Here is a 14,654-nt window from a genome sequence, read left to right as displayed (position 1 = left end):
TTTTTAAGGCTGGTACTGATCACTGATTTTCATGTTTGTTGATCGTCTGATCAATAGAAAAAATCTTTCTACTGTAAGCTCCGGCATAACCAAATCTATAGAAGCCTTGTGTCTTTGATGCACTTGTTCTGTTACTACTAAAATACTGAAAGAATCTCTTTGGGTCGTCTTTCTCCTTATCTGGTATATTCCTCTCCAACTGTCTTTTAGCCTCCCTGATATTCTTACTGGTTGCCCTCATGTTCTCATACGCTCTATGATTCACTTTGCAGTCATTAGTCTTGTATGCCTTATAAAGCATTTATTTTCCTTTGCAGCAGCTTTTTTTTAATCTTTATTAATCCACTGTGGAGTTTTTTAAATTTCCTATTAATTCCAAATTTAGGTATGTATCTGTCCTGCATTACATGTAAAACATTTTTATACCTGTTCCACTGCTTCTTGACTGTCTCCACACCTAAAAGCTTATGCCAGTCTATCCCACTTAGACTTTGTCGCATCTGCTCAAACTTTGCCCTACCAAAGTTCAACTTAACAATTTTAGTCTTTGCATTTGCACTCTTACAAAATACTGAGACTTGTATTACATTTTGGTCACTTGATCCTAGTGGTTCAATCACCGCTACACCATCAATTCTATCTTAATTATTACAAAATACAAAATCTAGACAGGCTTTGGTGTTTTAACATACTGTGTTTAAAATGGTCACTAATTACTAATAAGAACTCCTGCTCTTGTGCTTCTCCATCTGCAAGGTTATCCCAGTTAATATTTGGATAATTAAAGTCCCGCATGACTAATATCTCCCTGTAAACTTGCCTTTTTGATATTACTAAAAAGACATGTTGAAATTTCTGTCTGAATTGGGTGGTTATAACACACTCCTAAAATAGATAGATAGATACTTTATTAATCCCAAGGGGAAATTCACAAAGTCCAGCAGCAGTATACTGATACAAAGAAACAATATTAAATTAAAGAGTGATAAAAATGAAAAAAAATTAAAATAAAATTAATGTTAGCATTTACTCCCCCAGGTGGAATTGAAGAGTCACATAGTGTGAGGGGGGGAAAGATCTCTTTAGTCCGTCAGTGGAGCAGGACAGTGACAAAAGTCTGTCACTGAAGCTACTCCCCTGTCTGGAGATGACACTGTTAAGTGGATGCAGTGGATTATTCATCATTGACAGGAGTTTGCTTAGTGCCCGTCGCTCTGCCACAGATGTTAAACTGTCCAACTTTACTCCTACAGTAGAGCCTGCCTTCTTAACAAGTTTGTCCAGGCGTGAGGCGTCTTTCATCTTTATGCTGCCACCCCAGCACACCACTGCGTAGAAGAGGGCACTCGCCACAACTGTCTGGTAGAACATCTGCAGCATTTTACTGCAGATGTTGAAGGATGCCAACCTTCTCAGAAAGTATAGTCTGCTCTGACCTTTCCCTGCCTCTTTCCCTAATATTTTCCAGGGGAAGCCACACGTCCTCACTAAGGGGCTCATCGTCCAACGAGGACTTACATTTAAATCCTATTTAACTTAAACAGTAACCTCGCCTCCTTTTCTGTTTTGTCTATCCATCCTAATAAATGTGTATCACTCTGTTACACTCATCCCCATCTTTGTTATTTAGCCAGGTTCCATTTATTCCTGTAATATAATTATGCTCTGCTACATACCACTCCAACTCACTTACCTTATTTTTGATACTTCTAGCATTAAGACAAGCTATTTTTGAATGTGTTACTCCTTCTACATTTAAACGTTAGCTTAGAATTTACATTACTATACATATTTATTTGTACACCGTTGTTTGTTCCTCCATGTATAGATCTAATTCTGGCCTGTCCTAAACTGCCTGCCCCCCCAAATCCTCGACTAGCCTCCACATACGCCACCCCAATACATTGGTGCCCCTCCAGTTTAGATGTAACCTGAACTTTGTTGCCACAAAGTTCTGTTTTGACTTCATCAGACCACTTTCCAAAATGCATCAAGCTTGTCTAGATGTTCATTTGCCAAGTTCAGGAGCTAAATTTTGTGGCTAGGACACAAGAAAGGTGGTCTTCTACTGACTCTGTCATATCAAAATGTATTTGTTCAGGTGTCGCTGCATAATGGTACAGTTTGCCACCACTCCAGAGTCTGCTAAATCTTTCTGGGAGTCTTTGGCATTCAAACAGGGGTTTTTATTTTCCTTTCTGGCAATCCAACAAACAGTTCTTTCAGAAAGTTTTCTTGGTCTTCCAAGATGGTTCCTGGATATGGCGTTAAACTGCATCCAGCCCTGCAAGCAGTCCCCCAACTTGCAAGGAAGTCATGGAGGTTGGTGGTAGGATTGGGACTCCAGCCACCATAAAATAAAATTCATGCAGCTCTGAGATGACAGAGAGGACTGCTTTCTGTTCTTCGTGGGAGTAGCTCTGCTGCTCGCATTATGAAGGGGGATGGTGGAAAGCCTTCGGGAGGTGAATCCCCGGAAGAGTCAAAGAGCCAATGGGGTCAGGCCTGTCTATAATCAGAAGTGGTGGGGTGGGGTGGTGCTTAGGTATCACCCACTGCACGGCATCGGGTCCCAATTTGAGGTGGCCCATCTGGGTAGGCGCATGGAATGTCTTGTCTATCCGGCATGATGATCATCATCCTCTGCTGTTAGAGGAGCTACGTAAAGTCCGCATTTCAGTGGCAGCACACTCTGAGGTGCACAGACCTGGGACTGGCAAGATCTTTGTAGGTGGGTACACCTTTTATTGGTCTGGTTGCTCTGATGGCTGTTATACTTAGGAAGTAGCTGTTATGAGACTCCGATTACAGCCCTCTCTGGGTGCCTTTATCTGTTGTCTTAGTGTATGCTTCAACCACCATGAGTGATGTCTCAGTTAGGGAGACCGTTTATTCACAACTTCGCTCTGTTTTGGATGGGTGCCCGCAAGGCGACACTCCTCTGGTCATGGGTGACTTCATTGCGATCACTGGCACTGACACGGCTGGCAATGAGGATTATCTTAGTCCCATGGGTCTGGCGACCGTAGTGAAAGTGGCTCCATATTCCTTGACTTTGATTGCTGGATCCTGGTTTCAGCACCCTGAGCTGCATCATTGGACTTGGTACTCCAGTACTGACGGTACGGTGAAGGAGATCAATCACATCCTCATGGGCAGATGCTGGAGGCTCTTACAAAACTGCAGGGTCTACAGAAGTGCCCAGTTTGTGAATTCTGACCACAGACTTCTTGTTGTTACTCTGAAGATCCAGCTTAGATCCAGTAGGTTACCACCTACTAGGAAAATGAGGCAGGACTGGGCCAGACTCCAAGATCAAGATGTTTCTGACAAGTTTGCACGCAGTTTGTGTGAGGAATTTATGGATTTGAGTGCGACTGCCGATCCTGATGTGATGTGGGAGACCTTCCGTGACAAGACCCAGAAGGTTGCTGAGGGCTGTGTTGGTGTTACCAGTGTTCCCAGAAGGAGGTGTTTCATCTTGCAGGGCACTCTGGATGTCATTGAGAAGAGTTGCAGCTGAGGGGTTGATGGCAACTCTGGTCTGTACCGGGAGTTGAGAAGCACAGCTTCAAGGGCTCTGAAGGCAGGCAAGTAATCGTTTGTTAGATGGTGTATCACTTGCTTACAGATTCTTCTATGGTGTAGTGGCCCACATCCTGCTTACAGAGGAGCTGAAACATTATGCACATCCAAATCTGTTCCTCAGAAAGTCGCAGTCAGAGCAGCTGAAGGAACGGTCCTTGCAGATGACACTGTGACCCTCTGAGCTGGCTACTTTGAGCAGCTGTTTAAAGCTGATCCTCCGGCTAAGATGCTGGATATCTGAGTCCACAGTTTTTGAAGCTGATCCTCCAATTAGCTGTGAACCACCCAATATTACTGAGATTGCACAGGTGGTGAACCAGCTGAGGGTAGAGAAGGCTGCAGAGATCTGTGGTATCCAGGGTGAACTTCTTCAGGCTGGTGGTAAGGCTGTCGTCCTGGCATTCCAAGCAATCCGTGCTTCCATTTAGGAGACTGATGTCATCCCAACAGACAGGAAAAGGGGGTTTGTTGTCCCTATCTGGAAAGAGAAGGGTGATCGCCTCCATTTCAGCAACTACAGGGGGATAACACTGCTGTCTGTGCCGGGTAAGGTCCTTGCTGTGGTTATCCTCACTAGGATCCGTGATCATTTGCTCACCTATCAGCGACTGGAGCAGTCTAGTTTTACGTCTAAGATGTCTACTATTGGCCGCATCCTGGCATTGAGGGTTCTCATGCAGCACAAACACAAATTTCAGCAGAGTTTCTTTGCAACCTTTGTTGATTCTCATAAAGTATTCAACTCAGTTGATCAAGCGGCCCTGTGGGACATTCTGAGACTTCGTTGGGTCCCCTCAAAGTTGCTGGATGTCATGGTCTGCCTGTACACTGGGACTGTGAGTGCTGTACAAAGTGGAGGCAGAACCGCTGCATTTTTCCCAGTTGATTCTGGGGTTTGTCAATGGTGTATTCTGTTCCTATTCTGTTCAGTGCTTGCATGGACTGGATGTTGGGCAGGTTTGTGGGGTGCAGTGGCTATAGGGCATCTGTTGGCCAAGAAAGGGTTACTGATCTTGACTTTGCTGACGATGCTGTCATCTTCGCAGGTCAACGGAAGCTCTGATCGAGACTCTTGAGAGACTGAGTGTCTGGGCTTGCAAATGTCTTGGATAAAAAGCAAGACCCAGGCCTTTAATGACCTCTTGGGCACGGCCATCAGCAGTGTGTCTGTCTGCGGAGAGAGTGTTGACCTTGTTGAAAGGTTTACTTACCTCGGCAGTGACATTCATGTCTCTGGTGACTCTTCCTATAAAATCAGTAGATGGATTGGGAGAGTATTGGGGGTCAAGAGGTCACTGGAAAGGGATGTGTGGCACTCCCGATAACTAACTATGCAAAAGGACGAAGGTCCAAGTCTTTAGAGTCCTGGTGCTTCCTGTCTTGCTATATGGTTGTGAGATATGGACGCTATTCAGATGAAGACTGGACTACTTCGGTACTGTCTCTCTCTTCAGAGAATCCTTGGGTACTGCCGGTTTGACTTTGTGTTGCTAACGAAGTCCCGAATGAGGCACATTACCTGCATTGTGACAGAGCATCACTTATGGGTCTACGGCCATGTGGCGCGATTCCCTGAGGGTGATCCGGCTTGCAGGATCCTCATTTTTAGGGACCCAAGTGGCTGGACCAGGCCAAGGGGACGCCCACGTAACACCTGGCTGCGGCAGATAGAGGGTCGTTTACGGTGGGTGAGACTGGACCTCTTATCTTCCTGGGGGTCATCAACCAGGATCCCAAGCTCTTTTGTCATGTGGTGGATGTGGCAATGCGCTGTACCAGTGCATGTTCCCCAACCTAATCTGCCCAAGACCTCACCTCCACTCTTCCTTTTAACTGCCATTTTTTTATAACATTGTGAACTGAGGAAGCAGCCACTTGAAAATGCTTTGCTATCTTCTTGTAGCCTTCTCCTGCTTTAGGAGTCCGTCCTTTTATTCTCTCTAGTATTGGGCAGCTGCTTAGAGGAGCCCATGGCTGCTAATTGTTGGTACAAGGTTTGAGGAGTCGGAGAATTTGTAAAGGTTTTCCTTTTGTATCACCTCGGGTTTCCTAATGATGGATAGGAACAAGCCTTAGCCATAATGAGCTAATGAAAGTCTGTGACCTCGTATATCTTGGGGTCCCCAAACTTTTGCACGGTGCTCTTTTCCTTTTTACACTGTACAGCTGTACAAAATAAAAACAATACATTAATCTTGCATAAAATGCTGAAAAGAAATGTCATCTTTAATTTTATACCTTTTGGTGATCCATTCATCTTCTGCTCACAACTATTTTTATCAGTAATTGACCTTTTAATAAAGGGTATGCAAACACATTTGCATGGCACTATATTTATATACTTTGGTAGTTCTTCTTTTGAGACTCCGACTTTCACTCTGTTTTCCTCTTATGGTAGATGTGATTTCTAGTTTCAGGAGCTTCTCGAATGTCACCCAAGAGTCAGAGAATCATCCCTGCCAGTAGGACTATCAAACCCAACCCAAGTCCCACTGCGACCACTACCTCAGGTAAAAAGAAAGCTTGCCGCCTTTAGACAGATATGTCATTCCAGTAGAGTATAAAGTTTTGTGTTTTTGTGCAACTGTTGCAGGTACCTCAAGGACCTCATTCACTCCTCGTTCTCCTAAGTCATGCAGCGGTTCCCAGGAGGCTCTGCTGACCACTCCTTACCTTGATAACACAGCCATTTCAACGGCTATCAACAAGCTTTCTAGTCCTGCGCCACTCTTCACCGTTGATGGTATTACTGGGACTCTGTGACTGTTTCTTTTTTTATGATAGGACACAACCAACTTGGAATTTGACTACTCTCTGTTCTTTTCAGTTAATGAAATTTTGGGCACTGGAGCAAAAGAGCGAGCAGTGGAGAACCAGAGCACCATATCTGAAGTCACAAAAGCCTGTGCTAAAGGTAAGCCTTTGTCTGTGTTCCTGTGCTCATAAACTTGATGGATAAGATAGGTGTTAACTGCCACTCATGTGGTTACCATGCTTACCATATTTAGGGTAAACTATAAGCCCTCTACTGCATTGTTACACTGGAACCATATATACCTCTGGCTGAAAAACACTGTATAGACTAAATGTGGCTTTACCTTTTAGTCTCCACTGAGCATCAGAGAAACCAAATTGAGGAACTCCGGAAGTTTGGCAAGGAATTCAGGGTAAGGGGAGTTAATGTTCCATGTGTTCTTTGTGGGTTTGTTGCCTTTACTGATTGGGAACTTTGTTGTGATTGCAGCTTCAACCAAGCACTGGCACTGTTGAACCAGAGCCTCCTGTGAAGGATGTAGATGCAGGCGCCATAGACACAAAGCTGAAGAGGGAAGGTTGTCCTGTAGCAGATGCTGATAAGCTACAGCAAATTCCACAGACGGACTCACAAGTGGAGCCTGTTGCTGTGGCAGACAGACAGTCCCCAGGCACGTCCTCTCCTGCCAGAACTCCTAGCGAATCAGATGAGAGACCAGAGGGCATGTCTGAGTGAGTGTATGGCAGGCACTGTACTGAAACTGCTGTTAAAGTTTTTCTGTGTCTGCTAATGGTTTTGCTTTTCTTTCTCAGACAAGTGAAAAAGTCGACCCTGAACCCCAATGCAAAGGAATTCAACCCTACTAAGCCAATTGTGACAGCAGTGAGTAGCAGCAGGCCAAGTGCAAGCCCTTAGGCCTCTGGGCTGTAAGGAATGATGCTTAATTTATCTCTCTATTTCAACAGGCAAAGCCAACAAATACCCCAACACCTCCTCGACCACAGACGCTGCCTAGTCCTTCCATTACAGTGCTGCCACCTCCAAACCAAAGCGGCCTATACAATCCCCAGTATATTTCCTATGTGTCTCAGATTCACATGAGTCCAGCAGTTCAAGTGAGAACCACTTCTTGAGCACACAACTTTGTTGCTTTCTCATGGCAATGCTACTTACTGAACCCCTTTCTACTGCAGGGTCCCCAGATGTACCAGTACACCGTGTCAGCAGTTAGCCAAGGCAAGTATCCCCGGGCTAAAAGTTCAGTAGGACCTCAGCGCTCAGACCAGCATCATGCAGCTTCTGCTCCTCCAATGATGCAGGCTGCAACTGCAGCTGGACCCCCTTTGGTTGCAGCAGCCCCATACCCATCATCATATATTCAGTACAATCCACAGCAGGCTGTGATGCAAGCTATGGCCCACTACCAGAGTCAGGTAAGTATATTTCATGACGCTAATTTTTGTAGCAGAAGGGTAACCTTCCTCTTTACATGAATCTCTCACTCCTTTCCTGGATTTGTTCCAGCCTGTGTATCCCATGATCCAAGGAAACCCTAGGATGATGTCTGGGGCCCACCCTCAAACGATTGTATCCTCCAGTGCACCACAGTATCCATCTGCTGATCAGGGCCCACCTCAGACTATGTATGGTAAGGTGATTTATAAAGCATATCCAGCCAAGTGCATCGTATTGTCACTGTGATCTTTTGTATTTATTTTTCTTTTCTCTTACTTAAGTGTTGTGCATCTGTCATGCTTGGCCTGTTCATATCACTCATCCTGTTTTACCAAGCAGCAAGTCTCATTTCTTTACGCTTACCTGCTTGGTGTTTTTGTTTTTTTATTTGTTTCTTTTTGTAAATTCTGATGCTGTTTAGATGCTAACTGAAATGAACCTTAGTTAGTTAGTAGTGCGTTAACATAACCAGCCACGGCAAGCATTAACCTGGATGGAACATCATCTGATTGCCTGGCAGAATGGAAACCGAGAAATGTGATGTTTTGTGTTGAAGCTCCACTTTAGATGTGGCTGAAAACAAGACTTTTTAATTTTTTTTTTCTTTTCTATTAATTTCCCCTACAGCAACAGTTCCACAGCCGTATCCTCACCACAGTAACCCCATGCACCCACACCAACCCCAGCCTGCCAGCACCCCTACTGGTAACCAGCAAGCTGGCCAGCACCCAGCACCCAGTCCAGTACAGGTGAGGCACCCAAGGCCCCACAGATTCATTGTTTAAGGTTCATTTTCTATTGATCCATTTGTAATTTATCCTATTTGTCTTTATAGCACCAGTCTGGACTGGGATCAGGGCAGCCTCCCCAGCAAGGTTTGTATCATGCTGGAGCACTGACCCCCACCCCTCCAGCCATCACTCCTGGTCCAAATCCACAGTCCCCTCAGAGTGGCTACACACAGCAGCAAGTCTACGCTATCCATGCTCACCAGCAGATTCAGCATGGCTATGGCCTGGGGCAGATAGCGCAGGTAAGTGTGAAGGAACACCTGCTGAATTGGATTTGAGTTTTGGGAAGATGAGATTTGTTTCATGTGTGCTTTCAATTTTAGGCTCACGTTCAAGGTGGCCTACCAGGGGGGCACCCACATCCCAGTAGCTCTCATGGACCTCCACAGGTTATGTTACTTCATGCTCCCCCACAGCAGAGTCATGGTGGGCCCCCTAGCCACCCAAATCATCCAGGTCAGGGAGGCCAGCAGAGTGGTGCACACTACACCTATATAGGACACCCACAAGGTAGGTTTTCACAAATTCTCTTCCCGTTTATCACAGAGTAAGAATGGAAATGCTGTCCTCTTGTGGCATTCCCTTGTATTTATTCTAATGATTTGTTCTGTGTTGCACAGCCGTTCCAGTTCAGCCTCATCATGCATCTCAACAGATATCATTCCACCCCCCGGCAAATTGAGGGTGTGCTGGTGTGGCCTGGGCAAAATGGGCAGTTGGACCTCTGCAGACCAGTCTGTTTTGAAATGGGTGAGTGGGTGGCATGTAGGTGAATTTCAGCACAGGCCTGTGCCGCTTGCCTGCCTACCTACCTACCTCCCTCCCTCCACTAGTGAGGGCAGGAGATGTGGCTTCCAAAGCCCGAGAGGACACAGCCCTTCCCTGACTTTTACTTTTCTTATTTATAAGTGACAGAGATCTTACCTTTCTGCACTTTCCAACTTGGTTCCCAGAGACCACAAAAGACTTTACTTCTTTAGTCATACATTTAAAATATTCAAAAAGACAAAAAAAAAAATAATAAAGTTTTAAACTTACTAAACTAAAACCAGCCCCACTGACTGGTGCAGTTTTTGTGTGTGTGTTTGACAGTGACCCTGTTTGGAAACCTGCCTGCTCAGCCCTAAGCAACACACCCTTCCTTGCATTGAACTGCCCTCTACTGGCAGGTTCCGGAAGTGAGGAGTTTGAGTTTCTAAGAGGAGGAGGACGACAGCCTGTTAGACCTCCCCAAATTCAATTTGAGGACTGACATGTCTGCTCCTTTTCGTTTCAACTAACCACCTGAACAGCAAATGTTTTGTTACTCACGTGCAGCACTGCATGACCAGAGCTTTATTACAGTTTGTCTGACAACTGTGGTGTGACCAAGAGTGAAACCACTGCTGCCTCTCTCCAAGGGATTTAAACTGGCTGTAATGGAACCATTGAATCAGCGAAGGGTGGCACTATGTGAGCAGTTTACATTCCAGCTGTGCCACTGTGGATGTAGAATGCTTTGAAGCGTACAGTTTTAGACCAGAGTTGGCTGATATTTAAGGTCATTCTTCCTGCAATGACTTGGGGCTTCGTTGGATTGAAACCTGCCCCACCACTTGCTCTACTCAAACAAATCTACCCCACACTGGTAAAACTGGCAGTCCCAGGTCTTGGTGCTGCTTACCTTGAACAAAGACACGATGTAAGGAGGCATCAGAGTTTTATTCTTGTTACAGATTTATCACAAAAAATAGCACAAAGCAAATACACAGATGCAGCAGGAATTGAGTGGTCACCAGACTGGGGCAGCCGTCCACATGCAGAGCAGATGGAGTTCCTGTTTACCCCTTTTTGGCATGAAATGCCTAGCAGAGTCCCCTGATGACACTTCAGCTCTGGGGAGGCTGGCAGGAGGGCAGAGTTGCCCCCTATACGTAGTTTTTCGTAGGTGCTGATGCAGGCTGCTGCCCGGAGTAATACTTGGCAGAGTAGTTGCTGTTGCTTTCTCTGGGCCGAAAGAAGCAAAGAAGTCCTCCGGCAATAATGAAGAGCACACTGGCTGCCCAACCCAGGAAGATGCAGGGTCCCAGCTCCATTTTGCGGGGGTTGTTGGGATCATAAAAGGCACTGATGACTGTGTTGGCAGACCAGCTAACTGGCACCATGAGCATGAGGCCTGACACAATGATCATGATTCCGGAGACCAGGACGATTTTCCCTTTAGCAGGACCCTCTTCTACACAGGTGGTGAAGTCTGAGCCTGCAAAGGTGACGAGGAGGCCCAGAATGGACAGGACACAGCTGATGATGACCATGGCTCGGGCAGCCTGCAGGTCTCTGGCCAACACCAACATGGAGTCGTACATCTTGCACTGCATCTGCCCTGTGCTCTGGACCACACAGGACATCCAAAGGCCCTCTTGCGTCACCTGGGCTGTCACAATGTTGTCTCCTGAAAATGAGCTCTCCTTCCACCTGGGCAGTGCACAGCAGATGATGGCTGCCACCAGCCCCACGATGGTGAGGGCAACAGCAACTATTTGAACTCCAGCAGCACCCATCCTGTTAGGAACCGGGAAAAAGAGAAGCATTAGTTAAAGTGGAAAACTGACCATGTGAGATACCGGAGGATGGCCTAGCTTGTAAATGTCACTAGACTTGTCACTGGAATGTCACTAGACTTTACTGGGGGTGCTGTATCTCTGACTACTGTGGTGCCTGTAGCTGGAGTCTCGATATAACCAAGCCCATTCATGGTTGCCGCCATGAGTAAAGCCAGGCAGGTGAGAACCAAAACCGATTTCCTTATTTCACTTGGCATACTGTGTCCGGTGGCTTGCAGAGTTTGTGGTGTCACCCACACCATGACCTTTTCTGTGCGTTCGTTTTTTCAAATGAATTCAGGATGCAGTTAGAAGGAGTAAAACACTTGGATGACCATTGGTGAGTGTTCATTTAAAAAGAGTGTTCAGTTAAGTTGTATAAGAGATAGAAACTTTCCATGTTTTGAAGCCTGTGCCAGGCTGTCCATCACATTGGGCAAACTACAGATTCATGCTGATACTTGCAGATCTGAGAGATCTCTCTAAATGATGACCAGGGTGATAACGGTAGCCGCTTTTGTCCCAAACTCATTTTTTTGCTTGCTGCCCCGCCTGTTTCTCAGCAGTTTCCAACATTTGTAACCTCCCATGTCTCGGATAGACTAATGTAAAAACTGCACCACAGGCATCGAACGGGTTGGCACTTGCCCGGCACCGCCTAGCTTTGTGCAGGAGAGCTGTAAGGCTGCGCCAGTGGTGATACAATGTGTGGTCACTGCGGTGAGGCAAAGAGCAGAGAACATCTCATTACAGGCTCATCCCCCTCGCCGCCGCCACCACCCACACCTAATTATTGGCTGTGGATAGAAGCTGTTCAGCGGGCGGTTAGTCGGCGTGCCAGCCGTCTCCATCTGTCCGCTGTGAGTAGCAAAGTCTGCCAAGCCTGGTCTATCATTCTGTCTGGCACAACTGTAGGCCTACCTGAAGATGCACTTTACAGGGAGTTTAGGAGATTTCATCCCACTCCTGACCACATGGTGTCTATTCTGGCCAGTCCGTTCTTTATCTTTCACTACTGAACTCTAACCCCCTATCCCACCATCCATTTGTTATCCCCCACACCGAAAATGAGCAGCCCAGATGTGTGCGCTGCAAGTGATCGCCCCGTTGCTTCACTCACCTCTCACTTGTATTTTCTGGCTGGCTGCTCCTCTGTAGTGACCTCTCTCCACACGTCTGAACTCGAGTTTCTCTCCCTTTGAAATGAGGTCTGCTGGGGCTGCTTAGGCTTTTGAAGTGGGTGGGAGGGGCCTGCAGGTGACATGCAGAAACTGGAAAGGGTGAAGGGGGGGGCCAGGGTGGCGGCTGAGGTGTGTGTGAGTCATGGAGCGGGAGAAGATACCGGAACTGGACAGCTGGACCAAAATGGTGTGACTAGGCAGGCTGCTGGGACTTCCAGTCCAGTTCATGTTCCCCATTTCCACCAGTATGTCTAGTGAAGGACTGAGCTAGAAGACTGGCGTAAATGGGCAGTAGGCACTGGAATGGCAGTCTGGTGCGAATGGACTGTGTTAACTGGCTAAGCAATGTGGTGTAACTGCTTGGACTGAAAAGACACCAGTGACTGGACAGACAATCTGGTGTAAGAGACAAGCTCTTGGAACTGGTCAGAGACGCACTAAACCAGCAAATGTCTGTAAATGGCGTGTGGTGACTGTGCAGAATCACTGGTGTTAAAGCAAGAAAAAGCCTGAAAAAGAGACTGCTGCAAATGGGCACTGGGCATTGGACAGAAAAGATCTTGTAACCCCTTGGATAGGACAGACTGATGTAGCTGGTCACTGTCCATTTACTTAATCTGGAGGGCTATGGGCAGGGACAAGTAGCTCGAGAGACTGATGTGAAGGAGCTGTGGTGACAAGGGGTGCAAGAGTTAATAGGGAGTCATAGGAGGAATACTGTGATGAGTGATTGGATAGGTAAACTGGTACGAGACACTGGACTTTCAGACTTCTGCCAGTGGTTGGTGGTTGCTGGATAGAATTACCGTCTAGGCCCCTTGGGCTGGGTGTAGACTGTTTGGGCCGAAAGAGTGGAACGTGTGGTTAGTGGGGACCAGACAGGCACACAAGCACTGGGAAGAGGATAAAACCCAGTAAAACAGCAAATGTTACCGAGAAATGACAACTAGGTTGAGAGGACCTACTTGGCCAATGACTAGAGGCTGGAAGACACTCGGTTTGGAGCCATATACTGGTTTTGAGGAGGGTGCAATTGGGACACAGACCTTTGGACAATGGCCAGCAGGAATGGAGTGTGGCAGGATGAGCTGATAGGAGCAGCAAGTGGTGACTGGACAAGAATATGGTGTGAGAGGGAATTGACTGGGAAACCAAAGGGAGTACAAAAGTTACCGGACTGCTAAAATGGAATGAGATGGGGACTAATGTGAGAGAGTGGACAGTAGGTAGGCTGGGATGGATGAACATACTAACGGAGTAGCTTGGCCACAGGAGTCTGAAGTGACTGGTGAGCCTTGGACAAATGACGAAAGGAAAGAATAACTGGGGCAGGACTGTAGGTGGCAATGGCCACATGTGTCATCAGCACCAGATGACATGTCTGAATAGCAGAGTCCAGCCTGTGGTCCAAGCCTATGGAATGATTCTGCTGGGACATTCCCCCCGATAAGCCAGTTTCGGGGCGGTGAGCAGATAAGAGCTGAGCTGTCTTCCATCTGCTCTTCCCTCATCTCCGTTCATCCAAAACAAGCCAAGTGTTGTTTGTGACGGCATTCCCCACCCCCAAACCTGTCGGCTTGTTTTTGTGGCCTCCGCAATCCCACAAACCTATGTTTAGGAGGACAAGCCTCAACAAGCAGCTGAGTGTGCTGCAGCGTCATGGCGGCGGCCTCCGGCTCCAGAGCCTTGGCTTTTCCATCTGTGCTCAGCCGCCACCTCATGTCAGCGATAGCGCCGTTGGCATGGCCTCACTTTTGGTAATGTCCAACTGGCACAGCACATTGCCTCCCCTAATGCTGATGAGATTTGAGTCCTAAGCAGGCTTTTTTTAAGCCTCAGTTTCTACCACTTTGGTGCTTTAAGGCAGTCCGTTTAAAATGATCATTTGACTTGGAGCTTCTCCATCTAGGAAAAGCCTTCAAAGTGTGTTCTACTTTATACAAAGATATCTTCAGAGCGGATAGGGGCTGAGAGTGTGAGCTGCTGCTGTCCTGTGTCTTGAGATCCACTTGCTCCCATATAAGTAAGGCGCTCCGTGTGTGTAGGTTTGATGCTGGGCTTCAGTCTCGCTTGTTTGGCAGCACTTGTGGACCCTCTCGAAAATGCAATGTGCCGTATATTAGCAGGACCCCAGTCCTGACTGTTCCTTTTAGAGTATTGTACATAGGCTATCTTTAAATGTAAGGCACTATATATTCTTTTTAATTTATTTTTGTTGAGCAGTCTTCACTTAGTGCACATGCACAGTGCAGTCACAGTCGCAATACAACTGAATGTGATATTTATAATATGTAATCACGCA

At 46.7% G+C, this 14,654-nt stretch overlaps 2 protein-coding genes across 2 annotated transcripts in view; one reads left to right on the top strand and one right to left on the bottom strand.

Moving 5' to 3' along the window:
- Positions 1-9,650, top strand: part of LOC120536407 (ataxin-2-like protein) — a 29,693-nt gene extending 20,043 nt beyond the window's left edge. The window contains exons 10-22 of the mRNA XM_039764733.1: positions 6,000-6,098; positions 6,182-6,331; positions 6,416-6,502; positions 6,694-6,755; positions 6,833-7,074; positions 7,156-7,225; positions 7,309-7,458; positions 7,537-7,776; positions 7,868-7,991; positions 8,426-8,547; positions 8,634-8,831; positions 8,913-9,099; positions 9,210-9,650. Coding sequence (XP_039620667.1) covers positions 6,000-6,098; positions 6,182-6,331; positions 6,416-6,502; positions 6,694-6,755; positions 6,833-7,074; positions 7,156-7,225; positions 7,309-7,458; positions 7,537-7,776; positions 7,868-7,991; positions 8,426-8,547; positions 8,634-8,831; positions 8,913-9,099; positions 9,210-9,271 — 1,793 coding nt within the window. The 3' untranslated portion in view covers positions 9,272-9,650. The remainder of the gene's footprint in view (positions 1-5,999; positions 6,099-6,181; positions 6,332-6,415; positions 6,503-6,693; positions 6,756-6,832; positions 7,075-7,155; positions 7,226-7,308; positions 7,459-7,536; positions 7,777-7,867; positions 7,992-8,425; positions 8,548-8,633; positions 8,832-8,912; positions 9,100-9,209) is intronic.
- A 621-nt stretch (positions 9,651-10,271) lies between these two features.
- Positions 10,272-12,393, bottom strand: LOC120536408 (claudin-4-like). Its single transcript, XM_039764734.1, has 2 exons — positions 12,292-12,393; positions 10,272-11,130 (listed from the first exon to the last, which is right to left on the bottom strand). Exon 2 carries the CDS (start codon positions 11,127-11,129, stop codon positions 10,497-10,499), a length of 633 nt encoding a protein of 210 aa, XP_039620668.1. The 5' UTR covers position 11,130; positions 12,292-12,393; the 3' UTR covers positions 10,272-10,496.
- Positions 12,394-14,654: the final 2,261 nt, after the last annotated feature.

The sequence above is a fragment of the Polypterus senegalus genome, chromosome 10, assembly GCF_016835505.1.
Source record: "Polypterus senegalus isolate Bchr_013 chromosome 10, ASM1683550v1, whole genome shotgun sequence".
NCBI classification, from domain to species: Eukaryota; Metazoa; Chordata; class Cladistia; order Polypteriformes; family Polypteridae; genus Polypterus; species Polypterus senegalus.
This window is presented reverse-complemented; position numbering and strand designations above follow the sequence as displayed.

What these genes read in the sequence shown, in the direction of transcription:
- LOC120536408 (XM_039764734.1), bottom strand. Translation starts at nt 11,129, where the DNA reads ATGGGTGCTGCTGGAGTTCAAATAGTTGCTGTTGCCCTCACCATCGTG.